General features: G+C 38.8%; 2 protein-coding genes across 10 annotated transcripts in view; both read left to right on the top strand.

Moving 5' to 3' along the window:
- lrrc7 (leucine rich repeat containing 7) overlaps positions 1 to 21,825 on the top strand; it is a 132,220-nt gene extending 110,395 nt beyond the window's left edge. For 3 of the 6 annotated variants that reach the window (XM_038715232.1, XM_038715231.1, XM_038715230.1), the window contains 9 exons: positions 1,620 to 1,970; positions 2,582 to 2,827; positions 4,923 to 5,135; positions 8,703 to 8,822; positions 8,965 to 9,175; positions 10,629 to 10,885; positions 12,032 to 12,124; positions 16,602 to 16,676; positions 18,489 to 21,825. In XM_038715232.1, the coding sequence (XP_038571160.1) occupies positions 1,620 to 1,970; positions 2,582 to 2,827; positions 4,923 to 5,135; positions 8,703 to 8,822; positions 8,965 to 9,175; positions 10,629 to 10,885; positions 12,032 to 12,124; positions 16,602 to 16,676; positions 18,489 to 18,599 (1,677 nt within the window). In that variant the 3' untranslated portion in view covers positions 18,600 to 21,825. Of the gene's footprint in view, positions 1 to 1,619; positions 1,971 to 2,581; positions 2,828 to 4,922; positions 5,136 to 7,353; positions 7,999 to 8,702; positions 8,823 to 8,964; positions 9,176 to 10,628; positions 10,886 to 12,031; positions 12,125 to 16,601; positions 16,677 to 18,488 lie in introns of those variants that run through there. The other 3 variants (XM_038715235.1, XM_038715233.1, XM_038715234.1) reach the window with 3 other exon arrangements.
- Positions 21,826 to 25,908: 4,083 nt separating this feature from the next.
- Positions 25,909 to 27,318, top strand: part of LOC119900364 (discs large homolog 1-like protein) — a 115,591-nt gene continuing 114,181 nt past the window's right edge. For 2 of the 4 annotated variants that reach the window (XM_038715224.1, XM_038715223.1), the window contains exon 1: positions 25,911 to 26,357. In XM_038715224.1, the coding sequence (XP_038571152.1) occupies positions 26,339 to 26,357 (19 nt within the window). In that variant the 5' untranslated portion in view covers positions 25,911 to 26,338. Of the gene's footprint in view, positions 26,358 to 27,318 lie in introns of all 4 variants that reach the window. The other 2 variants (XM_038715221.1, XM_038715222.1) reach the window with 2 other exon arrangements.

Raw genomic sequence — 27,318 nt, 5'->3', positions numbered from 1 at the left:
CTGCATATGTATAAATTGCCTGCTGGATGGCTGTGTGTTGACTGCTGACTGTACATCAACTTGCCCCACTGGGATAATAAAGATATCCTTGATTTTTGTACCTTAAAGCAGAGGGGAGCAGCAGATTCAGGTTATAATTCTCAGTAGGTTCATCACCATGAGCGCCTCTCGCGCATTGTCACACTGTTTTCACATTGTTATTATTAGAATAACAGATTATAGCTACTTTATAGGTATCCTGTGGAGTAGTATGTAGCTGCAGTACCGGAGGCTGCAGTTTCAGGACCGCAATCCTTGGGCCGGAACTACATTTGTAGGACCCTTGTTTACTTTGATACTGCCAGCTAGCTAGCTATGTTACTCTTGACAGCCCCCCGAAGCCAGTTACCCTTACCCTAACCATCACAGGGCGTGTCAAGTTATTGATTATATGCATGTCGACCGGTTAACCCTACAGCTGCGCACATCGGCTTCCTTCGTTAACCTCCTTTGTGTTGCTGTGCATTACCACCACCACTCAACTAGATGGTGCTGTCGCAAAAGAACTACAGTCCTAGAACTGCGGTCCCAGGATTGCGGGGGTCCTGAAACTGCAGCCTCCGGTACTGCAGCTATGTAATATTGACTCTTTGGTGTCTTTGATTGGTGTCTTTGACCACCAGTTGCGCTATGAAGCAGCGCTGTATTGTGCACACACCATAGACTGTATATAAAAAGGCACACAAGAAATCAGTCACTACTTTCATGTCTTCTTCAATACAACATCATATTTAGTAAATTATGGCCCCATTTAGAGGAAAATAGAACATAAAGCAGAGTTTGCTTCAGGGTGGGATTATCTATGAATGTCAAGTCGTTACCACGGCGACCTGTCAATCAGGTTAGAGTGACTCTTACCCACAGCAAATTTAACCAGCGCCATTGAAAAAAAACTCATTAGGAGTTGGCTGTTCACTTTCTCTGGTGAGTACATTGAGTTTTAAGACTGTTGTTCGCTAGACACAATTGTGAGCCCTGTTAAAATGACGTGAATTACTGATGCACCTAGCTAAGCAAGCTAGCTAGCTCCACACATGGCTGTTAGCTCCACCGTCTCATCCAAATATGGTCACGTCTGGTGCCGCTGGTTGCAAAAAATCAACATGACGGCGCCCTATCGGCCAAACTCGAGGCTTCAAAACGGCAGTCCACAAAGCAATGGGTGATGTCACGATGACTACGTCCACTTCTTATATATATAGTCTATGGCGCCAACAAAGGCAAGGAAGAAGAATACCTGAAGCTAGTAAACATGGACGTAAACAGTGCAGAATGTCAAATATTTCAAATATTGGCTTTGCAAATGTTATATGAGGAATGATTCAATGCATTCAACACGTTTTATAGGCCTCAAGTATACACACTTAATGTAAACATAACTTATTTTTCTTATACATGAAAACAGGTGTTTATTAAGTGCTTTTTTAATATATTGGGGATGTTAAGACACTCTTTAAATTCATAATTTTGTTTCTCAACATGGTAACGAAACAAAAAAATCTAGACATACAGTTTAGTATGACAACAACAATGCCTGAAAACTTTTCATGGACTTACTGGTAACAATTCTAACCACTCAGGTGACCATGGACCGTCGGGTCCCTCCCCCCTTCCCCAACACACCAGATTATGTCAACCACTCATCGAAGGCCTTGGAGTACATCAATCAACCAGGGAAGACATTACCCAAGGAGTTGGTGAGCCCTAGATATCGTGCATATCCACCACTGGAGATGTTTTCTTTCCCCCAATCGCCAATCAACCAGGATGGACCGCCCAGCCAGCAGCAGCATCCAATCCCAACACAGCGCTCCAGGCCAGGGTTTTTGCGGAGAGCAGATTCATTGGTGAGCTCTACAGAGCTTGCTTTGTTCCGCAGAGTCCATGAAGCCCAGCAGGAGGCGCTGCAGGAAGCTCAGTACAGACAGCAGGTAGGAGATCTGTTGTCTGCAAAATTATGCTCATAAGTTGTGTGTTTTAGTCTTACTGTTAAAAATGAATTTATCAAATGAATAATGATAGAAACATTTGTTAATAAAGCTGTCTGTAAATATCTATCCATCACATCCTCCAATAATAAATCTTTGTTTTAATGTACAGGTCTGTTAAAGTTTTAGGCGCCTTGAATCTAATCACAAGATTTCCAATACCGTGTCTCCACTTTTGTATTTAGATGGCGTAAAATACGGACAATATTACCTGACACTAGTTAATTGTAATGGGCTTCAATTCTTCTTCTTCTTCTTCTTAGTTAAGTTATTTACATTAAACAAAAACATTTGCTTGTTTGTTGGCAGACACTGCTTCAGTAACAGTGAATGTGACTGACTTTCCTGGATTAATAGATCATTTGACTCTGTCAGCCTACTTTGACCAAAAACTTTATTTCACTCATGCAATATTAATCTTCATACAAACCAATGGTAATATTCACCCCTTTTTTTGTCACTGTATTCCCTGTATTCATAGGATTAACATGTGATGTTGCTTTAAGGGTGCTTTTATTAAATTCTATGGTCTGATGAAATTCTCCTCTCCTCAGGCGGACCCCCCTCTTTATGGTCGGGCTCTTGTCTACTCCAGCCCCATGGAGCACTCTGCTCTCACCAATATGGCCGACAGCCAGAGCCAGATGCTGCACAACAAGAGAAATGGTCGCTACGATGACGACTATCCCACCTACCAGGAACAGAAGAAGCCCATGATTGGTTATCCGACCAAGAGCCTGACTCAGCGCCGCCCGCTGTCTGCCAGGAGCTACAGTACTGAGACCTACGGAGCATCTCAGGTAGGCTATCTGTCTCTCTAAGCTGCTAATGTAAACTTGTTTTAACTTGCAGTCCCATGAAATCCACTATTAAAGTGTGAGTCATGTTACAATTCAAAGTACTGCCAATTAGTTTCTCAATCTAATCTATTACTTGTCTTGTCTATAAATGTCAGAAAATGTCACAAACCCAAAGATTTTAAATTCACAATTGCATAAAACAAAAAAAACAACACATTCGAACAGTCAAAACAGGCCAATGTTTGGCATTGTGGCAAATTACAGTGTATCAATTATCAAAATAGTTGCTGGTTAATTTTCTGTCAGTTGACTAATCTATTAATCTACTAATCATGTTATCTCTAAAAACAAAATATAAACTTAAATTTGAAATTTAAGTATTAATTAAATGAAAGATGTACAGCAGGGGTCGGCAAATAATTCTGACATCGGGCCAAATTATTTCAAACCCTTAGATACTCATGTGTATGTTTAGCTCACTGGGCAGAGTGCGGGAGTCCTGTTGGAGGAGTTGTATGATCGATCCCAAAACATGGCAGACTTTTTTTCTCCTTTGTTAAACAAATTGATTAGCCCATAAGGACACTTTTTCACATGCTCGCAATAAAGCATATGCTGCAGTGCGTGTGCGTCCCGGCATTTGATCCGCTTTCATAAACCTATGGACACTAATTTTCATTTCCTTGAGAAAATTCAGGGAAATCCAATCACACGTTTACTGACGGCTTTTACAGAGGAGTGTCAAGTAAGCCAGAGACTCTTTCGAATGTCTTTCAGAACTTTTCAAAGTAAAAACTCTCAATACACTCAACATGAAGCATTGCTGCAAAAAATGTTCTCGCGCTTTGATTTTGGAGGCACAATCACTTAAGAGGAAGTGATTACGTCAGTAACTGTTGCTATCATGACTGAGATCTATTTCAGCAACAGACGATATCAATTTATTTATTTTTCTGCTATCAAAGCAATCTGGCCGAGGCCAGATATTATTGCTGGCGGGCCTATTGCCGACCACTGATGTACATCCTCACATACCAACACTGAGAATGTCTTGGAAAAGTCGATCAGTGGACACACACAGTAGATATAGAAGATTACATATTTGTTAAAAGATTTCCCCGGTCCTTTTAAAGCACATTTTTCATGACCATTGTGTGAAACAGTACTAATCTACATTTTGCACACACTTTGCAAATGTATTCATACAATAAAACTGCTGCAAAAGTCCAAACCAGACACCAAAAAAGACATAACATAAAGAGAGAGAGAGAGAGAAATAGAAAAAATTTAGTTAAAATAGCAGAAAAATAGCAAAAATGTGTTCTTGATTAGACACCTTGCACTTGAGGAAGGTGGCAGCATTGGTCATTTGTTCAAAGGTCCAAAATGTCTAAAAGTGTTTATGTTCACAGGGAAGGCCAAGGTGACTGGTTTGGGGTACAAAGCATATGACTTTGACACTGGAGACTTTGGTTTTGCATCCTCTCTCCTATCTACAGTAAACGCTGGTTTCTTTAAACCATCATCCTTCGTCATCTTTCCCTAACAGATTTAGTTGAAATATAAAAAATACTTGAAACGCTTTGAAGGCACTGACACAGCACCTTCTTTGTCATAAAGGTACGAGGACTCGTTTAGGGTTTATGTATATATCTGAATGGAAGCATTTTTATTCATCCATTTTCCAACAATTACATGGGTCCAGGTCATTGTAGCAGCAGACTATACAGACTAAAGCAGGTGTTTGCTTCTGCCATATCCCAAGGCATTCCCAAGTCCATAAATATTCCCTTCAGTTCTGGGTTTGCCCTAAGTCGGACTTTCCAAAAATAGTCACAGAGAGATGTCCAGGAGCATACTGATCAGATGCAAAAGCATCTCATCTGGCTCCTTTCAGCATAAAGGAGCAGGGCACAGGAAAGACACTGAAAAGCTCCGTAGAGCTGATTCTCTGGGGGTTGGTCACTACTAGCTACCCCTTTCACATACACATAGTCATTTTTGCCATTGTTAATGTAAAAATATTGATTAGTGCAGCTTTAAATAAAATAACTGTATCACCATCAAACCCAGCTTAAATTCGTATCATCTTCAGGCACGTCCAGTGTCAGCTCGTCCCACCATGGCTGCCCTGCTGGAGAAAATGCCCCCTGACTATGCTCTGGCAACCTGCCCTGAGAAACCAACTGATGACACCATCAAAGTAAGACCTGTCGTACCACAGAAACCTGAAGACATCACCTCCAGGATGCCTGCCGATTGGAGGCAACAGCTACTTAGGCACATAGAGGCCAAACGATTGGACAGGGTACGTCAAAACAATGCATAAAAAACTCAAGAGAGAGATACACAACAACTCACACACAAACACACCAACACAGCATCCGGAAGCCCTCCCTGTCTGTATCTGTGTAAGTCTGTGTTGTAAGGTTGACCAGATATGTGTCCGGCTGCATGTGTGTCCCATCCACACTGTCGCTCTGTCAGCCTGACCTACTGCACACTCACTACTGGATATGTGCTGAAGAAATCACATGTCCTGGAATACAGTTCAACCAAACCTGCATTGTGACAAGTAATTTGATTGTGCGTTGTGTCTTCCCAACGCAAGATCAAATCTTTTTTTTAAACGAGTGAAAATCTCACCAAGATCATTTTAGTTGATGGATCTTGTCGCAAGATCTGCTGTTACTTTAAGATACAGCACTTGTTCGCATTCAGTCCTCCAGGATCTCCAGTTCAGATCCACACTACTACGTTTTCGTTTTAAAACACAGACCTTTTGCTACGTTTGCTCCTCCCGTCTTGACTAAAATGGCAAATCCAAAGACCTAAAAGTTTCAGAAAAAAGTTTCAAAACGGTGCTGACCCCTTTTTTGTATTAAAACTCCAACAAGAGACAAAATGGAGGACATTAAAATCGATGATGCAGACACTCACTTTTGGCTTCCTGATTGGGTCTTATCAGTCATGCAAAGCAAAAACACAATGCTACTGACACTGTTTTGGTATTTTTATTAAAATATTTTGTACTGTGCAAAAAATACACACTTGTACTGTGCATGTCGCTGTATTCGCTTTGCAACGACTCCCTGTCTGTTTTCTACTGCCACAGTCGCTTTGTACTCCCGTGTTACTTTCAGTAACAGTTCCACTTAGTTGCAAAAAAAATCTCTGTTGTGGTTCTTTGTCCGTAGCAGTACTTTCTTCTTTCAGTAGACATTCAGCTTCCTGTTTACACCGGCATTTGCATGCCCAGTGTATGTGAATTGCCAGATGCGCGTTATCAGTCATTTTAGTATAAGCAGAGATCAACCCTGATATGCAGCTAAAGCGCTGGTGTGGACTGAGATCGTTTTCGTTTTAAAACTCTGTTTTTAAACAAAAACATAGTAGTGTGGAAGTAGCCTAAGTAGGAAGCCACAGGCAGCAGGCCATTAGCTTTACTTTGCATATAGACTGGAAACATGGAAAAACAGTTCGACTGGCCCTAACATTTTAAAACCTTCCAGCACTTTAAAACTCATAAAGTCACTTATTTAATCTGTACAAAAACCAAAGTGTAAAAACAAATGAGGGCATTTATGTCTTGTAACTTCCTGCTTCCTGCCTCCTCACAAGACTCCAGAAAGTCACTGGCCCAGTGAAGAAATAAATCCAGCAAATAAACCCCGTAAAAGTGCAACTTGTCCTTTTACACTTTTTGAACAGATTAAACAAAAAAGAGCTTAAGAGGTGTTTGGTGGTATATTATTATCTTATTATTTTACCTTTGAACAGAGCCAAGCTTGCTGTTTCCAGTCTATATGTCTCCTGGCACCAGCTTAAAATGTATTGTACAGACACGAGAGTGCTATTTGTCTACACATAGAACTCTCAGCAATAAACAGAATAAACATATTTTCCAAAATGTCAAACAAATTTTTTAATCAGAACTGGTGACTCAACAGACAGGACAATCAGACATAAGAGGGAGGATGTCTGGAGCACACAGTTATGAAAAGAGCTTTTAATAACGTGCAGAATATTAATGGTTCAATCATACGTTATATGATCCTCCTAGCCTGTCACATGGTGCACAATACATCCACCTTGTCAAAACAAAAACAACAAAAGAACATCTGGACATTTGGACAGAGCTGTGGAATTTCTGTCCATTGAAGTTCAACATGTTTATAGTTATTAGTTTTCAGTTTGGGACTGGGCTTATTGTTTGTTTAAATATCCACATACATTACTACAAGACTAATTTGAAAACGTCCATACTAATGTTTGAAGGAATTGATCCACCAGTTGTTGCTTGTATGACAGTATGTTCTTTGTGTGTATTATCAATCACTACCTAACATTTCTCTGTGCTTTCAGCAACTCTGCACTGTTGTTGTTGTTTTATCAGTGTTATTGTTTGTTTGTTTGTGGAGCTCACAGTGTGTTGTCAAAACGCCGCAGCTCGCTGTGTAGGCTCCACCCCCCACCCCACCCCCTTACATTCACCCATGTCATGTGATGTTGTCTTCTCCAATCAGAGTGGTGTCCTAAAGCACAACACGCTCACGCTGGGCATGCTCTGTCAGGGCGGGGGTCACGGCCAGGGGCGCAGCAGCACTTTGAACTTTAACCTTTACAATAACACTAAGCATGAGCCCCCTGCTGGCCGCTGGCTGCCACTACCTCCTCCTCCGTCTGCTAACGCTGTGAGTATCTCTCTGAGAACAATGAACCCCTGGTACTGCTCTTATTACTGCACACATAGGTAATTATAGCGAATATCTGCCACTGCCTCTTCATCCAGCAACCATGAACTATTATTTAACTCTGTGCCATTATTGCTATCATAATTTAGATTTTTCTAACTAACTTCAAACTGTGAGTATCAGTGAACTGGGTATGACACTCCTTCGTTTTGGCGTTCAGATCCCATGAATCTTTCTCAACATGACTGAAAGGCACTAAAAATGTCAAGCGTAGCAGCCAGTGAGCACATTCTGGTGATGGATTGGTATTTCAAGAGTTTGGACCTAACTACAAGATCAGTTTACACATTTCAAGGTTACCAAAATAACAGACATTGAAGCAGGTCAACAAGCAGACATTTGTCTTTGCCATCCTAAAATACTTTACTGTTTTATGTCATTCTACAGGCAGATCTTTGTTTGACACATGTTGGGCATTGAGCTGTTGGGCATTGCAGGTCTACACCACATTAAATAATTTTAGGGCATACCAAGGGGCTGGCTCACTTCTTTTTAACCAAAATCTTTTTTTTATTTATCTACTAATTGCCACTTGATACAAATAAAATATTGTCACAGTTTTGAACTGGGAACACTTTTAAAGGCTCTGAATACATCTCAAGCAATTTCTTAATATGCTTTTAGTTATTTCAAACAAGAGATTTCAGTATGTCTTTTTTTCTCTTTGCTCTTCTTACTGTTTTGAAGTGGACAGGGCCTAGTTAGGAAAGGGGATGTCACTTGCTTCCAACATTTGAATTGTGATTCTTCAGTTGGTGGGTTGTTTGATCACTGTCAATCAAACCACACAGTCCTGATGAAACAGATTAGCTGATTTTTTGAGTGTTAAACCATTAATAAATAATACCCAAAGCCATTTCTTTTTACTTTGATTGTTGCTGATTTAATCATTTATATTTAATGTTGCGGATAATTAGTTAAGATTTAAAGCCAAGTGTTAACGCTCTTGATGTAGAAGGAAAGGGCAATAAGAAAGTAACTGTCAGTTCAGATACAGTATTTATCAGTTTAGTACTTTACTTCATCTAGAAAAGCTATTTACTAAGCGAAGGTTGATACATGAATTAATTACTAAGTTCATTTTCAGTAATGGTGTCTGTGTCTCTCTGTCTCTCTTTCAGACCCCATCTCAGCAGGCTGCCATGCTGGATAATGACCAGGAGGGGGTGTCAGGGAGCAACCAGTGGGCTCCCTACTCACTTGGCAGGAGGGATGTCCCACCTGACAACCTCATGAAAAAGGTTAGAGCTGGTGTCTAATCAGTGAACCTTTTCATGTTAGTTTTACTGTGTGTTATCCACAGACTATCAACACAAATAACCATCTCCAGTATTCATTCCTCTGTTGTGTAATTTTAATGCCATGCCCGTTCTTTGTCCACAGAGTGCCCACTCCCATAACCCTTCGCATCAATCACACAACACACACATGATCGCCACTTCCTCTTCCTCCTCCTCATCCACTACGCCCCATCGTGTGGTCGGGCAGCAGGGCTACGATGGCATGATGAATAAAGGCCAATACCAACCAGGGATGCCCTTGTCAGTGGTTCCTTCTGGGGGGCCGGGGCAGTACCAAAGCACCATGCCTCAAGGTAAATGTTAATAAATTCGAAAATGGTTCATTTGTAGCCTGTAAAGATTTATTAAAGGGTTGAAACTTATAATATATAAGTACCGTCTGACACCCATCACAGCATGAAATCGGAAACTCATGTAGTATAATTAGTTATTAAACTGTCATTGACACAATCTATGTTTGTGTTTCTGTTGTCAGGACGATTAAAGAGTGATTAAATCGAGTGTCACAAAACACAAACTACCCAGGAATCACCTTTCATTAGCCACTTAACGTAACATGTAGGGATGGGTGGATCGATTCTGCTGGAGCGATACTTTGATACTCACAAGCTACGCATTTGGTATTGGTTCCTTAAAAAAAAAATCAGTAAAATTATATAAATGGAAAACATGGGTTGCTGCATCACTTCCACGCATTTTCAGTACTTCTGTATAATGTTTGTGCCAATAAACAGCCATGAGAATTTTAGCTGGTGTCACATGACCTTGGAAACCTATGCGACATGAGAAATTTCAAACTATCAACAAACATAGAGTCAAAAGAAAACATCCAAATCACATATATACAGATCCAGTATCGCAAAGTCACACACTTCCGTATCAAACTTGTGAGAGAATGGCAGAAAGGAAACGTATCGTGGTGTCGCTACTTTTCACCTGCAGATAAAAATACAACAAAATTCACTATTTGTGACAAGAAACTCCCACATCCAGTGTTAGTTGCTCTGGAACAATCATGGCCTGTTTACGAAGATGAAGAAATCTTAAATTTTCTAATTTTTTTATTCATATTTATTTGTATTATTGTGATATAATCATAGTATTTCTATAATTACTGGCCTATTTTTGCACTTATTAGCACAAACATTTTATTAAATTGTATTACATGTAATTGTAATAAATGTGTTATTAATGACTGGTATTATGTCATGGGATTTGCCTTTAAGTGTAATGATTTTCTTCTAGAGAGAATAATTATATTGAAAAATTACATACCCATTAAGGAAATGATAAGTAACGAAAAGTATCTGTATCATATCTTATTAAAAAATGTTTGGTATTGCCCATAACTAGTACCCTGGTGTCCTTCTGTTTATTCTAAATAAGTTTGGTATTGATTTGTTTTTGTTTTTATTTGCCTTAAATTCAGTTTAAGTTACTTGCTGATATTTTAATTATATTTGCCCCATATTGCTATTTGAGATCTGTTGGTGACCGTCAATTTCCCAGTAATAGTACATTAGTCTGTCAATGTAAAATTAACTATGTGTTCCATGTGTCTCAGATCAACAGCCTACGCACTGGGGATGGACATTGCAAATTAGCTTATAAATGATGTGGTGTGTGGAATTAGTTTATGCAACATACTTAAATAAACAATAAAACATTGATCAATCATAGCAATCATAGAACATTATAGTGTAAGTGAGTGTTAGACTCTACCAGTTTCTTTTTTTTCCCATCTAGGCCTTCCTGCTCCTGGACAGGCTTACCCTAGCTCCGGCCTGCCCATGGCCCTGTCCCCGTCTGGGAACCAGCCCCAGTACAACCCCCATACTTCCCACTCCTCCCATCAGCCAGCCACCAACCCCCAGTACCACAGCAGCCAGGGCATGGTCCATAGCAACCAGGTTATCATGACCCATACCAACCCACGTCCTCAGAGCGCTCGCTGCCTGTTGCAGACTAAAGGCCAGAAGAGCACGGATGGTTTCCAGGAACAGGTATCTGTCTGTCTGAGCACCTGTCTGTTTATCTTCAGCCTGCACATCCCACACTATCTTGGAGGTCTGTTTGAAAATAGGATGCACTCAAATGATGGCTAGGTTAGAAAGGATATTAGTTTTGTCGATATAGCTCCATTCAGTTACACTACAAGTAAAGGTGAATGGTCTGATTAGCTAAATTTGTAAGGTAAGTGTGACAGAGTAAACTGACTTTAACTTTTTTTAGCTCTGTCTCCGCCTTCAAAACAGATGTTGCATTTAAGAGTCAGCACAGCTAACCTGAACAAAATGCTGTTGTTGTATCGGTCAATCAGTCAAGCAATCAATCAAAATGTAATTACAAACATGTTAGTGTTATTCAAATGACTTACAAATGACTGACAAGATGATAAAAATACAATGCAGTACAAATATAAACAGTAAACTATTTGAGCTAATGCACGCAAGAACATAGAAATGGTAAAAGTGAAATAATCCAGAGATGTAGGCGGAAATCAAACCAGCAAACTAAGGTGACAAAGACAGAAGTGGTTAATGTTAACTTCTGTAGCCAGATCAGATGAGTTAATAACAGGACATGATGGTCACTAAATCAGACCCTCATGTCGACAAGTGATTTTGAAGGCCAACAAGCTGTTAATTAAGGACTCAATTTATTATAATACCTGGTACATCAAAGTGTAATTTTAGCAGCATTCTAACAGCAATGGTTTATGTAGAAACAGTACTTGAAAAAGCCATGGATGCGTAGTTCTAAAACTGAGATATTTCACAGATGGAGATCATTGTACCAGTTTAGGTAGGAACATGAAGTCATTCACACCATTCAGATCAGCTGATTGTGCTGAGGGGTTTTGTTTTTCCCTTCTTAGTATGAGATGGCTTTCATAATGCCAAATAGAAAAACTCAGACAAGGATATTTGTGGCGCAATTGTTGTTGCCAGAGAACTGAGGACCTCCAATATAGCTGCCAAAACGTGTCACACATCACATGAAAGCACTCTTCCACTGCTGTATATGTTGTCTTATCTACTCTATGCTTGTGTAGATTGTTAAGATCTTTGTATTTCACTTTCACTTGTCTTTCTTTCTTTTCTTTTTGTTTTTCTGTCTGTCTATTTCTTCCACTCCTCTCTCTCTAGTTGTGTGTAAGAATAGAGAAGAACCCTGGTCTTGGTTTCAGTATCTCTGGTGGCATCAGTGGCCAGGGGAACCCCTTCAAACCCTCCGACATGGTACGACCCGACCCGGCCTGCCAGCCAATCACAGCCTCCCCGGCTTTACCTCAGAGTTGCCATGGAAACTGCTGCTCATTACCCGCAGTGTTTCGTCTATCTGTCTGTATGTCTGTAAGGCAGCAGTTGACTTGGTTAACTTTGAGTCTCTTTGAGTCTGTGATCTTACACTACAGACTGTTGGGGGAAAAAAGCAGTTTAATTGAAGTTTATGTATTTGAAGGGGTAAAGATGCCTGAGCTGTCATAAAAATATATATCAAAACTAAACCTCTTGAAATATTGGAAACCCTTGTTATCCGAATTTGTTAAGAAGAAAATATACTTAATTAATCCCACAAGGGAAATTCAATGTTTTTTTCACTCTGGTGTTATTATTGTTATTAGTATGCACACACAGTCTGAAATACACACACATAATAACACATGGAGAGATGTGAGAGTGACACGGCTGCCACTCAGTGTGGCGCCCCGCCCCCGTTATGTTGTTAGGAACCTGACACACTTGTTTGGTTCATTTATACAGTATTAGATTTTTTGGAAAATTAAGAACAGCAACAAACTTGAATATTTCAGTCTACAGAAATAGATTTGTGCCCACATGCACTCATGGTGTCTTATTACTAGATAGGCCAAACTCTTTTATCATTTGTACTTCTGAGTTTGACTGATTTTGTCAGTTTGTGCCTGTACTGAGAGCCTGCTGGGGTTGCAGATCCCCCAGGCCTCCTGCACATGGCATTCTGTCCTAGAAACATGCTGCTATAGTCAGTCTAAAGGAGCGACGCTGCTAACGGAGCTCTGACAGCTATTTTAGGAAGGCTGCTTTAGTTCTGGGACACCGTGGGTGATTTTAGATGTTCAACACTTTGATCTAGGGATGGTGAAGTATGGCAGATTTTACTGACTGTTACTCAGATGTTGAGTAACTGAGTAACTGACGAGACAGCTGGTCTATAAATAGAGAGCCTACAAGAAGAATTCTTTAAACAGTCAGCCTCTGTACAGCCTATGTGACGAATGGTGAATTAATTTAAGTCGGGGGTATGAAGTGGTAATATACAAACTGTCAATCCATCATTTAACTTAAGTTTTTAATAAACAAGTAGTGACTTAGTTGCTGACACATACAGTTATTTAATCATTCCCATCTCTACTTGTATCCATAAAGCTTCCACCAGCTGCACTTTGTCAAAGCAGATGATTACTTTTGTCAAGGAATTAAATTGTGTAACAGTATATTTCTCTACTGTAGAAAATACAGTATATCATGTATGGTATATGATTAGACATAGACATACTTTATCTATGTATGTTAATAGGGATTAATTGATATTGCAGAATACTTGGCAATATTTCACATCAGAGTGAAATGTTTACCTTTACCATCATACTGTAGCTTTTTTAAAATCTCAGCGACAGTGAACGTCAGTCATCTGCTGATCTTCTGGGTATCTGCAGTAATCCCAGTTAATGTCAGCAAATGTTTAATTTTCACTGAGTTGTGGGAGTAGGCTATGTATGGTTCAAATGTAAATGTTATAAAGTGAAATGTGCATTTAGTTCTAAATGTGGTGTGAAATGAAATGTATGTCTGCTTTGCTCACCTCTGACCCGACACATGTGACCCCAACTCAGGTTCACACAGGGCTTCATGGTGGCAATTTCTGAGTTACCATAATACAAAAACAGCTATTATCTGTCACCACCAAATTTCCTTTTAATCGGCTTGTTCTTCTGGTCCCCATGTTACATCCAACCACACATGTGAGGCATCTTGCTAAAGCAATTGAAGGTTGCTTTCATGTTTTTCAGAAGTTGTCAACTCACAGCTGTCACATTTGTCAGCAGTTTTAGCTCAAACAAATGCAGATGCCTTTGATTTTGGTTTAATCATCATTTTATGGCCTAGTTATGATATCTCATTTTGGTTTGTCCAACCCTTTTTACATATATATCTGTGACTATTTTAGTAGATATTGCCAGATTTAGGACTACATAAATTGTTTTAATTGTCTTTGAATGTAAATTAGGGACAGACCTCAGGCTAAACTGAGCCAGAGTTTAAATAGTTAAAAAGGGCAGTGGATCAAAACAGCTTGACTGATTAATTATACATTTGTGGTTTTGATCTCTAGAGGCTACTACAGCCACCGCTGTGGCACATGACTGTGGCTCCACCTTGTGTTCAGCTGGTTGTTTGCACCCATGTCTGGGTAGCCCTCAGGTTAATTTACAACTGAAAATTGTTTTTTAAAAGTGCTATACAACGATAATTATTATACTGTTAGAGCAGTATCACCATCACTTGTTTTCAACAATTTCAGTTTGAATTGGAAAGCCTGTTATATACATACAAATTCTAACTAAAGGTGCCTCCTCTTTTTTTGTTAAGCACTAAAGTAAAAAAGCATAAACATCTCGTATTAGTTTTGGTTCGAAATTCTCTTTTATCTTTTATAATGGCTGAACACAACATGAATATTTTACCATGAGAAGTACATAGTTGTGTATTGTTCAAATGACACAAACTATAATCCTAAACTTGACATAATTGTTTTGTTGTAAATAATCTTTAAAGATATCTAACAATATCCCTTATCATAACATTTTGTTTGTTTTTACTTGAAACAACAACAAAGTTTGGCCTGATCAGCCTTCTTTAAAGTTTGAAGCTATTTGCATGTGTTTCTTGTATAGAAACAGAATAATCTTGTGAGAACTAATTTAGATTGATTGAAGGTTTTACAAAACATACTTGTGAGAACAGAAATGTCCTTATCACATTGAATCCGACAAGTTGTTTCAAAATTTAGACTGATGTTTTAAGTTTGACTTAAAAGACTAGCTATGGCACTCCAAGCCACTGGGTCAGTTTCACTTCTGGCTAATTAGGATTCAGCAAGTGGAGACGGTGACTCATTTCCTGTATTGACAGGAGTGGGATCCCGGGCTTTGATGTATTTACTTCTCATGCTCGGTTTAAGTCCTGATGGCAGATTTCATGGAGAACTTGGATTTTTAGTCAGATCTGGGCCTTGAACATCTGAAAATCCAGTTTTCTGTTTATGGTGTTACTAAATATGTCGTCTTTGTACACTGAGCTACTGTCAATATTTACCAACTAATTTTTTGAAGATTTTTTTGTATGTTATCACTAAGCTGCAAAAACCTCACCCCAGTACTATCCTTTTTTATGGACCTGACCACTTTTGTTGTCCCTACTTGTGGAGAAAGCAGTTTATATGCTTGTGGTCAAACTTAACAACACCTTAAAAATAGGCACATTTTCAAAATTTCTGAAAAAATCCAGACATTTGAAGATGGAAGGTTTTTGCAGGGCGCTGCAGCTTTGTGTGCAACAGCTTTAAAGTATGTAAATGTTTAATTGTTGTGACTAACAATTTTCAGCTGCTAACAAACACATTTGTAATGTACAGTGAGCTCCGTATGTGACCTGGCAGGGATGTCTTTAAGTTTTTAAGTCCACTTTCTCAGTACCGCAGTAAAGGATGTCATGAAGTATTAAAATGAACTGACCAGTTTGTAGTATGTGTATATATATATATATATATATATATATATATATATATATAAATTGCATATATGCGCCACTTTGCATACAAATGATGAAAGATTTCATAGCCACATTATCAAAATTATTTGATTGTATACATGTATGAGGCTCACTGTATGAATGCCAGTAACCCAACACTTCTAACATACACACCTCTTTAACATGCAATATATGTGTTTGTTTTGCATTCACTCACATACTGTAGTATGTTGGTGCTACTGCACTGTCAATACTACATCATATTGTTTTTGGTTTATAACTGGTGTCACGTGTGGCACATTGTGTGTTCAACCAGTGCACAACCTGTTGAACCATGTTGAGTTGATACGGCTGCATTGTCCTACACTTTCTGTGTTCAAAAACATCTTTCAGCGCTCAGTGAAAAGATGTTGGTGTTTTTACAATCTCTGCCTTGGGTTATTGAGGGGACATATGGGGGATTAAATATCTCTGCCCTCCCTGCTAAATACTTATTTCCACAAGTTCGTACCTATTCCACTATTCTTCCCCTATTTTATATTTAATTACTGTATATCTATTTTTCTCTCTTTCTAGCCTCATATCTATTCTATGTCGATACAATAAAACATTTTGACATGTATAGTCTATGTCTTTTTGGGAGGAATGTATCACTCAGCTTCTGTAAATTTTAAGATAGATGCCAATAACAAGTAAACCCAAGTACTTAAAATGACAAAAATCCTATCATCATGAATTGCATGCCTCTCTAAATTTAGACTAAAGAGAATGCATTGGTGAACTTCCCGTATCTTTTTGGCAGAAATGTGATTTTTATTTGAGGGGGGAGGGGGGTGGGTATTAAGATGAGAATGAGAAAGGCAAAGATTCTAAACCATCGTGTCCCTGTGTTGTCCTAACGTTGTATCATTTTGACTTATAGGGTATCTTTGTTACTAGGGTACAGCATGACGGGCCTGCCGCCTCTGCCCTGCAGCCCGGGGACAAGATACTGCAGGTAACATCCTCTAAGTCATCATTAAATGGGCCAGAAACAGCCACATGCCCTGCCCTCTCTCCCTCCCTAACCTTTCCCTTATTTGGTAAATTGCGAGGCATTGCATTTGGTAGGGAAAAAGAGGAAGTCATGTACACTTTCTACAGTTAGCTGGACATTTTCTTACACAGATAATTCCACAGAGACACACAAATGCTGTTTAGTGAACAGACAAACAGTGATTGAGCCAGTGATCACAAAGTAACTCATCCACTGGTATTATTTTACTAAGTGTTTATATTAGACTTGATCATTTCCCTGCCTGTACATTCTGCCTGTGTGTGTCGTGTTGGTCTCCCCCCCCCACCAACTCTCTCTCTCTCTCATTCATCATTAGCCACTGACACCCAGAAACCTTTTGGCCAAAGCTCACAGGGGGATTTGAAAGCCTAAAACAATATGACATTTCTACAGTTATTTACACTATTAAAATGAAACTAAGGACTTCATCAATTTAAGAAAGGCCTGAAGTTACTTTTAACTATGTAAAAATACAGATTCGGTTCTAACTGTGGGATTGCAGTTGCGACACAAAAGTAAAAAATTCTACTAGTTCAAGCAGAATTAATTTTAATCATGGCTACCATTTTTAACAGAGTAGTGATTTCTGGCACAACTTTATTGTGAGACCGAAGAGTTTCTGTTTGTACTTGTCATCGTAAAATACATCACAAAGAACCTTTAAATAGAATGAGGATGAAAATAATAAACAAAATAATTGCAAAAGTTTAACAACCAGTCATGCATACACATACTGTACATATCAGCCATTGGGGGCATCCGCACGTGGATTTTTTTATGACCCTGATGACTGATCCAAGCCAGAATGCTTTGGTCTCACAATTAAGTTGCTGTTTGTAATATATTTACGATATATATTGTCGATTAATTATTTTTCTAGTCAAAACAACTTTTTGAGCCAGACATGTTTTTGTGCTCAGTCTTCTAAATTATATTTATATAAAGTAACTTTGGATAAGACATGGGCCAAAACGCTGGGAACTGCACCACATTGCATTATGAAAGTAACTGAATACTGCAGTTTGGCTGAATTACAGTAGGCCTATGCTATTTTCAGATGACTAGCTTGTTTCTCTTAAATATAAGTTGTGAAAAAGCAAACATAGGTGCATCATAAGTAAACATGAGCACATTCTGATTGATGCGGAAATAATGTATTGTTACACCTCGCCGGGATTCTTTCCCAGGGCCAACAATACCTATTAAAACAACTTCCACCTTCCATGTAAATCAGTCAAAACAAATCAGAAAACAATAAACAGAACTGATTTATTTATGTATCTATTTATTTATATAATTATTTATTTATATATTTACTATATCTGTTATTTCAAAATAGTGCTAAAGTATGTCCATTTCACTGCTATAATTTACCCCCCCACCCCCTATTTCTCTCATTCCTTTCATACCCCCCCCCCCCCCCCCCCATCTTCTCTCCACAGATGTACAGTTTAGCTGGATGAACTCATCTAAAAGCCCTTTTTTGTCTTTACCCCTTCTCTCTACAGCATGACTGTGTAGCTCCTCCTCTTCTCTCTCTTTTCCCCAACAGTGATGTGTTACTGAGATAATGATGGCAGTGACCCTCCATCCTTCCACAACACACATACACACACACACACACACACACACACACACACACACACACACACACACACAAATACATATGTATGGAAATACTGCAGCACACATACCTCTATACATACATGCACACACACATGCTGTTGACTGTGCTGCGTGTTTGCCTTGCAGGCTAACGGACATAGTTTTTTACACATGGAGCACGAGACAGCCGTCTCTCTGTTGAAGAGTTTCCAGCGGATGGTGGACTTGGTAGTACTGAGAGACAGCAGCACGCGCTAAAAATAATTTTATAACAAACAAACAAACAAACACAACGCTTCTCGACTCTGCTCTTCGCCATCCCATGCCACCCCACCTGCCCTCTACTGGAGGCTTGTGGACCTGAAAAACGAGCCGCCTTTTTTACCTTTTTAGGGGAATACACAGACATTTATTTGCCTATTGCTGGACCAAAGGCAAATACTAGTGCCAAATGTACCATAGGAAACATATCGGCTCTTCTGTCCAGCGGCGGTCAGGGACCTGATCGACAACTGGATGGACCACAAGAGGACTCTATGCTTTGAGTTCCTACAGGGCTGCTGCAGTTTGGATTTTGTGGTTGGTTTGTTAATTAGTCATCTGATCAGTCAGTCTGAATAGTTTTTGTTTTTGTTGGTTAGTTAGAGTTCTGGGGTGTTTTTGCCACTGCCTCTTATTTTGCTGTCCTCTTCTGTTCTATTCTGTTTTCTGTTGTCTTGTATTGTGTTTTTCTTCTTTGTCTTTTATTTTCTGTTCCATTCTTCTCTTTCCTTCACCATCTTGTGTTTTTAGTCTTTTTTGCTGTCTTCTGTTCTTCGCTGTTCTGCAGGTATTATTGCCTCCAGTGTACAGAAATTGAAAACTTAAGACTTTCTGCCTTGTGTACATATATCGAGCTGCAGCTTTCTAGAGCTGCAGTCTCCTTGGGGCCTGGACAGACAGCTCTAAAAGTTTATGAGTAATATAAATATTGTTGATAAACCGCATTCTGAATTCTCTCCTATGAACATACAGGGATTATTTCTCCAAATGGACATTTTTCTAAAGTATACCACAGATTTCCTTCTGTAAAGAAAACACTGTTCATAGTTCATCACAGCTACTTGTTTTTTTGTTTTTTAAACTGTTGCTTGCACAGCTGTGCTGAAAAGAGCTAAAGCAATATTTCTGAGGCTCAGCCCATTGAGATTTTCAGCAGAGCCTAACTTGTCCTGCAGTGCCATCTACCAAGCAATGTTTACATACACTGCCATGCACATAAACTCACAGGCAAACACAGATATTGTATACAGTAGACGTATGTGCCCCCATACACAACACACTGTGCACTACTGCATAATGAAGCCCTGTCTATATTCTAGCCTCATTTTTAGAATTCAACTGCTATCATAAAACCAGTCACACTCACACACACACACACACACACACACACACACACACACACACACACTGTAACATTATTCATAACTTCTGTGCCAATATTTTGAGGTCCTGTTTTCTAGTATTGTTACAGCAATGTTGCATCCTTTTTAGCTGTTTGAGTTGTATGTCAAAGTCACAGCATGCTTTCATATCATTGGTCACTGAACCAGCCATTTTATGTTGTCTTCTAGACTTCTCTACACTGTAGACGACTCTAGATGTAAAATATCACTGAGTTTCAGTGAGACTGATGTTCTATAATTGGTGCCATATAGACCCTCTGCCCCTCTCTGGTTGCATTTACACAGGCCCAAAGCATCAGAACTTTACCTCTTTGTGGCCCAGATCTGATCTGCACACAGTGGGCGCAGCGTGAAAACTGTTTCTTAACATTTGGTAACCATCACCTCTGGGGAAGTGTCCTGAACTCTGGCCTCCCTGTGGAAAGCAATGAGAGAAAAGAGAATGTCCCTACAAGAATCAGTAAGGTATAACACACGGTGTTAGTGTCTTAATGGGTAAATCTGTAGTGAATCAGAGTTTCCCTTTTTAGACAATCAGGGAAAGATCTGCTCTGCGTCACAAAGACTTTTGTCTAAACTTGAAATTTCAGTGTAACTTTTGTAACCTGAAGAGATGCTCATTGACTCTAGGTGGACAACTTAGTTGATGAATGTTAAAAATTATATGTGGATAGAGTCAGATAGTGTTTGGAATATGACATTAAGAAGAGCAGGGAAACAAAGAAAAGTAGACTCAGATGTAGAAACTGAGCGTTTTTTGGAGCCATGTCAATGTGGCTTTGGCCATGCTTCAGAAATTGTATTGGCATGACAAAAGTAACCACAGAAAAAGAGCGAAGAGGTTCATTTTCTGTCTTTGTGTAAATGCAACACATGTCTTGAAGACTTTTCATGACAGGGAGTTTTGTTCTGTTCTGTATAACATCTGATGTTTCATTCAGAGCAAAACAACATCCTTCACTGTCCTTTGCTTTTACTTGACATGACAGTGTCATCCTGTGCCCATTTTGTGTCAACTCTTTTAATAAGAGTTAGAATTTTGTTAATTCAATATAAGGGACACAAAATGACACAGTTTAGTCATGTGGTTGAGAGATCTTAACCACAGGTACTCACCTAACCCTATTTAGAGTTTTAGTTTGAATCAAAGATATTGTGATGAGAACAGAGAAAAAGGTTTGATAATATAATTATTTTTTACTACATGTTTCAGGTAATTCTTTCTAAATATATTGATATACCTTAGCTTTGCTCAAAAATTGTGATATTTTATAATAATGACACTTATAACAAAGTTATGGATGGAAGTACGCACAGTATGACTTGGAGACCTACACATGTACTATCCAAAACTGTATAAAATGTATTTCTACTGTAATTGTGAATTTGTGTTATACAAATATATATATATATATATGTATATGACTATAAAAACAGTCATTTTCTATGTGTTTAAACTACATAAGAGCTGAACAAATGGAGGACGGTGTCACTGTACATAGCTGTGAATGAAATCCAATTTAAAATGACTCATATTGATTGTGAATGTACTCATGCTTTCTGCAGTACCTACACCTACCCAACTTGAATGCTGCTTCTTCTGTTGTGTGACAAAAAGTACTTTGACCTCCGAAAAAGAGAACCGCTGTAAAGTTATAAGTTGGACAAATTTTAGTGACGATTTAACAAAACTATTTATTTCTTTATTTATTTGCACATGCAAGTTGAACTCCTTCCAGTTTTAAGTTTGAGTATTAATGCGGAGAAATGTAATTGCAGAAGTATATATAATATATATCATGTGTTTAGAATGCATTTTGCAGATGCTATCTGTACATACTATTTAAGATACAGTTTTTACAAAAAATAATATATGTATAAAATTGAAAAAATGCTGTGCAGCGATTATACTGGAGCCATTTTGGGCTTTGGGACGTACCATTTTTTCAGTATATAAGAAGTGTTTTGAATAATGTACTAAAGTCTCTATTGTACAAATAATAAAAATGTCACTATTGGTAATCTGGGTTCCTCCTGGTGCACTGAGCTCTGTGGATGGCAGGAGAGATGGATATCTCTATTTCTGCTCCTCTGTGTCTTTATTACTGTAGGAAGAGAGAACAAGGAAAAATAGGGAATTAGACAAAAGAAGAAAGGGATGAAGGAAACAAACAAGGAGAAAGGAAAAAGACATGAAAAAGAAAGGGATAAAGTTCAAGCGGGTAGCAAAAAAGAGATGAGGTAAAGAAAGGAAGCGAGGGATAAAGAAAGGAAAGAGGCGGGAGCAATGAGGATCGCCACAGCAGGTCTGTGGTAGATTTCAGTTTCCTCTGCTTCTGTGTGGATTAAACTCAGTACTCTCATCATGTCAGCAGATGCTCCTTTGTGTTCCTGTCCATTAGTCTAACAGCCTGACTCTTCTTCATCCCTCTCTATCCATCAATCTCATTTATTCTTGACACTCGTCTGAGCTGTGGATCACAGAGGGTCAGCTGAGTCATTGTTTGTCAGTATCTCAGTTTGTCAGTGTTTTTCAGAATCTCAAAGGCAAAGTTTGGTCCATTGTGGTAAGTATTATGTTATAAAAATACTACTGGATTTTGCACACAGCACATGCAGCTGAAAAAACTGATCCTTCCTGCTTTCTACCAACCTGGCTTCTCTGACCTCTGAACTTGTTGACACCTACTGTATTCTGTCTTTGATTTATTGATGACCTTTAATGGACATTAATAACAAGGAAATTAAATTATAAGTCCATTTTATGGCTTTGTAAGAAAATCCAACCCAATTTTGCTCAATGCGCGTATTCATTTACCATTCAGTATGTCTAAAAAATAGTCTTTTAGTTGTCATTTGTTTAACTTACAACTAAGAATAATTTTTGAAACAGTGTCACTTTCGGTCTTTCTTGTCTGTTTGTCTCTAAAATCCACCATCGGAACATGTTGGGTTTGATGGCGAAAATTTATGTCCAGCAGTTGAACTTATTCTCTCACATAATATTTGTTAAACTTTTCAGCACAAATCTATATGGTAAATTACTTGCAAGCATGTTACTGAGTAGTAATAACATAGCAATAATGAACAAGATAGCGGCGACGCAAGCCAGGACACGAAGCCATGTCTGTTATTTTCTAGCTTCGTAAAGGATCTGCATAGCCTACTTCTTCTACCGTTTACCACTCATTAACTGCATTATTTAGCCTACCACTAAAGTGTGGTTTACTGGATTCATAACTGGATTGTAAATGATAGGTATAATTGACTAAATGTTCTTCCCCTTGTCTGTCTTGTACCATTCCCCACTGTTCTCCTGGCATCAGTGCCCTAGAACAATTCTGCTTACTGTGATACAGGCCGACAATTAACAATAGAGGGTAATAGTACACACACTAACACACGCATTGACAAAAGCAGAATGATGCCCCTTTGTTCCCTTTCCTCTTTACTCTCTCATTTACACACTGGTTTGGACAAAATGATAGGCCTACGTCTGTGTGCTGACTGACCAACCCACTTACACAGTCATGCATACATTTCTCCCCACCCTAACTCATATTATGCTGGCATCAGTTTGTGTGTGTTATACAGAGCAAGAGTTTTTTTGCGCCCATCAAAGTTGTCAATAAGCTCTTGTGACCTGATCAATAACAACACCAGAGACTGAGTCCATGACCTGCATTCAGCTGCTGCCTGCATGTGTTTAGTGAGTTGAGTGAGTGAGTGAGTGAGTGAGTGAGTGAGTGAGTGAGTGTGTGTGTGTGTGTGTGTGTGTGTGGGTGTGTGTGTCTGCAGATGCAGTGTCCCAACAGTCGCTCCACTGTCTCCAGACAGACATAGACATACAGTATATTGTGTCCAACATGCGGGACATCATATGTGTCCTGCAGCAACTTCGGATTTCTAATTTTGCCTTGCTGTCTTTTTAGTCTGACAACTGTCAGCATCTCCACTCTCAAGGTTATGATTGTTGACCTTATTACTGAGTTAATGCATCATAGAATGTGAAATAGACTGGTGTCAGTGAGACAAAGAATATAAAAGGTACACTCCCACAATTATGGAAATTAACTTGTTTGCTTTCCAGAGCATGAAGAGAAGATCGGTATAATTCCTTTTCTGTTTGTCCAGTACACAGATAGGTACGGGATGTATAAGCCTAGCTTAGCACATGAAAGCAGGCGAAACAGTTAACCTAACTCCATCAAAAGTGGAACAGCAAAGTACAAAGGTGTCTTATTTAGCCTGCTCATTGAATTTAACAAAACCCAGATGAAGCCTGGGTTTAGTGGTGACTGTTTTGGAGTTGTTAAAAGGCATATTCTTAATTTTTGAGCTAAGCAAGGCTGAAAGCAACATGAACCTTTGATTTGATATTCATCTCCTCATCTGACAATGGGTAAATAGGTGGTATTTCAAGATGTTAGACTCTTACTTTAAAGGCATACTCCAGTTTTTATGGATGATTGGCCTATTGGTCAGATAACTTTTAGCTAGATGATGGAAATATATACACCAAAGTAGCCTATTCGCTTTTTATTCCCCATCTGACAATTAGCTTGCGTAACCTAAACCACTAAAGTGATAATAGGCAAACAAAACATTTGGCAAACTTTTTTTATTTCACTAATTTGTGATTCTGTTTATGATCTCAGATAAACTTTATAAGATAAATATTAGCAATGATGTGGTTAAATGTAGTTCTGAAACTATTTTGAGAATGAACTGGCACTCGCAGTATAGCCTATTGGAAACTCAAGAAGCTGTTAGTAAGACACAGTATCATCAAATTTAAAGTTAACTTCCCCAATCTCCCATTCAAGTCTTATTCGCATATAAAATATCACGCCTTCAATCACCAAAACATGTGGACAAGTGCTAGCAAATGCTATATATAGCAGATGCTACTGCATTCTTAAAGAAGTAACTTAGATTCAAAGTTTGGTGGTAGGCTAAATATAGAGAATTCTTCAAACACTGACAGTAATGTTACTATATTATGTGACATAAGTGTTTTTAGACCACTAAAGTGCATGAAGACCAACTCCATTAGCTAAATTACCAAATTTATGTTAGCAGACAACTGCCTGCTACACTGACCAAAAACAGCAACATTTACAGTTATCTTTCTGGCCACCCGTTGAATGTGAGTCCAGTATTTACTGGATTATTAATCCTAATTTGGTCCAACCAACTCTCTCTTTATTGTTTAACATTCTGTCACGCAGTTCTGGTTTGTGGAGATAGAGTTAGCTTACTGTTAGCTTGTGTTAGCTCCTGTGCTGGGAGCAGCTTCCCATGTTACCAACTGGGAATCAACAATTTTATATTTAAATTGATAAAATACTAAAAATAAAAACTTTTATCTAACCAATCTTTAATGCGTTAGATGCTTAAGTACTACTTGATTTTCTGCTGTGCCACACATAAACTCATCTAGGATTTGTTTTCATTTTGCATTGTTTTGGGTAAACTTGGCCCTGGTAATGTTAGTTGACATGGATCTAGGCTGAGAGATCAACACACCTGGGATAGAGAATCTTTAATCTACTCAACACAATTTAACTATTTACCATGACCGCCAAATTCACAGGCTTGCCTGGACAGCCCGTGGGATTACACCTGTGACATTTCAACTATATCCCTCATACACCTTGCATTTTAGATTGTGTTGTGTTTTGTGTGTGAGCATAGGGGTACCATAATATATATCAACCCTACACACCCAGCATTTGCTATAAATTTGACCAGACTTTTTGTTTTATATCTGTACAGTTAAATATCTAATTTAATCAACAAGTATGACACTGGGGGCTGTATGAGAGGTTTTAGATCTAAAACTGTCTAATCAGTATCTGTAAACCCAAATCTATACTCAGAGTTGAGTGGATTAGATGTTAGATGTTCTTTTATTCACTGCACACAATATAGCTGTTTAAAACATGACAATACCACCAACATTCACAAGCTGCTTATGAAGAGCCTCTCAAACCTGCTTTAATAGTGCTTTGAGGCCAGTGCATGAATGTGTGTGTCTTTTAGGGACTTATAGGTAGGTGTGTGTGTGTGTGTGTGTGTGTGTGCGTGCGTGCGTGTGTGCTTGCGTGCGTATTTCTGTGTTCTTCCCACAGGACCGCCTAAGAACCGGTTGGACAGCGTTTTGAGTCAAGTCACCTCAATGAAGAAATGGAGAACTAGTTTTACAAAAGCGAGACAGAGGGAGAGTGAAAGAGACGACGAGTGAAAAAAACAAAACAAGCGACATCTCCGGGTACCAAGTCCACGCGGCGCCTGTCAGCGTTTGATGTCAACGTTTGACAGTTTCTCTTTTCTCTGCCGCTTTGACGGTTTTCCCGGACTTTCAAACACTCCGTAAAGTTTTTCTTTTGATGAAAAGACAAGTTGGTGTAGACTCTGGTGTCAGGTCGGTGTCCCAGTTTAGAGGCAGGCTGTCCCGGGACAGGCGAACACATCTGTAATAACAGATAACACTGTGACAGCGACGCAGACCGACACAAGCCCGGGGGGAGGAGGACTGTGCGACTCACCATGCCTGTGCGACAGAAAGGTAAATATAATGTTTGATAATTCTTTGGCTTCATTTTCATCTCTGTTCTTTAAAATTTGTTTTGTTATAGAAAATATATCAAGTGCAACTGTTCTAACCACTCTAAAAGGTTGCGTTGATGTTGTTGGTTATAGGTCAACGAACCTCTCTTTAGCGTTAAGGACAACGCTACAGCACGAAACTTCTCTACAACATCCGTAATGTAACGCTGAATTGTTAAGTGGTCGACACATAGGCCTACACCTTATAGATCATAATTTAAGAACCTTTACTAATTATTCACGAATTGTGGTTAATACGGCACGCGTTATCTACCTGACAGCATTTAATTTCATTTTTTAAATCTGCTTTAGTTTACCTATAATCTATTAGCTGGTAGCATTATGCACTAAAACGCACAAAGTTTAGATGGAGAGAATTCAGCTCAATATTTTCCCGACTCTGCCTTATGTTAATTGCATGCTGCTCTATTAATCTGTGTGAATGTGCACATATTTAATAGGCTTATCTGAAAACTTCTGCTTGATATATTGCTTGATATATTATTGGGCTATAGATACGTAAATAATCAATAAATAAGAAATAATTTTGAATGTCGTCTGGCTTGACATCTTCACTGCAAGAAGCCGCAGTGCTTCCGGTTTAATCAGATGTTAAGATTGCCAAGGAGCCTGGAATGCCGTCTGCAGCCTTTCTTTACACCATAAACTATATTGCCCACATGCCCTTCCGCATGAGAGTTACACAAAGCCATGGTAATAAAATGTTAGTAGTTACCATTTCAGAATGCAATAACGTGAAATAAATATGCTGAATTTTCAGAATTTACCACATAACCATTATAATTAAGACAAGTTAAAAATATCACTCAAAACTCCTGTTTTTATTTTTAATGTAATATATCATAGTGATTTTACCTCAGGAGCTGAGAGTACATGTGCACCTCAATTCACCTTTCTAA

The sequence above is a fragment of the Micropterus salmoides genome, unplaced genomic scaffold (assembly GCF_014851395.1).
Source record: "Micropterus salmoides isolate LMB-PRFRI ecotype aquatic unplaced genomic scaffold, ASM1485139v1 Ms_hic_scaffold_13, whole genome shotgun sequence".
NCBI lineage: Eukaryota > Metazoa > Chordata > Actinopteri > Centrarchiformes > Centrarchidae > Micropterus > Micropterus salmoides.
This window is presented reverse-complemented; position numbering and strand designations above follow the sequence as displayed.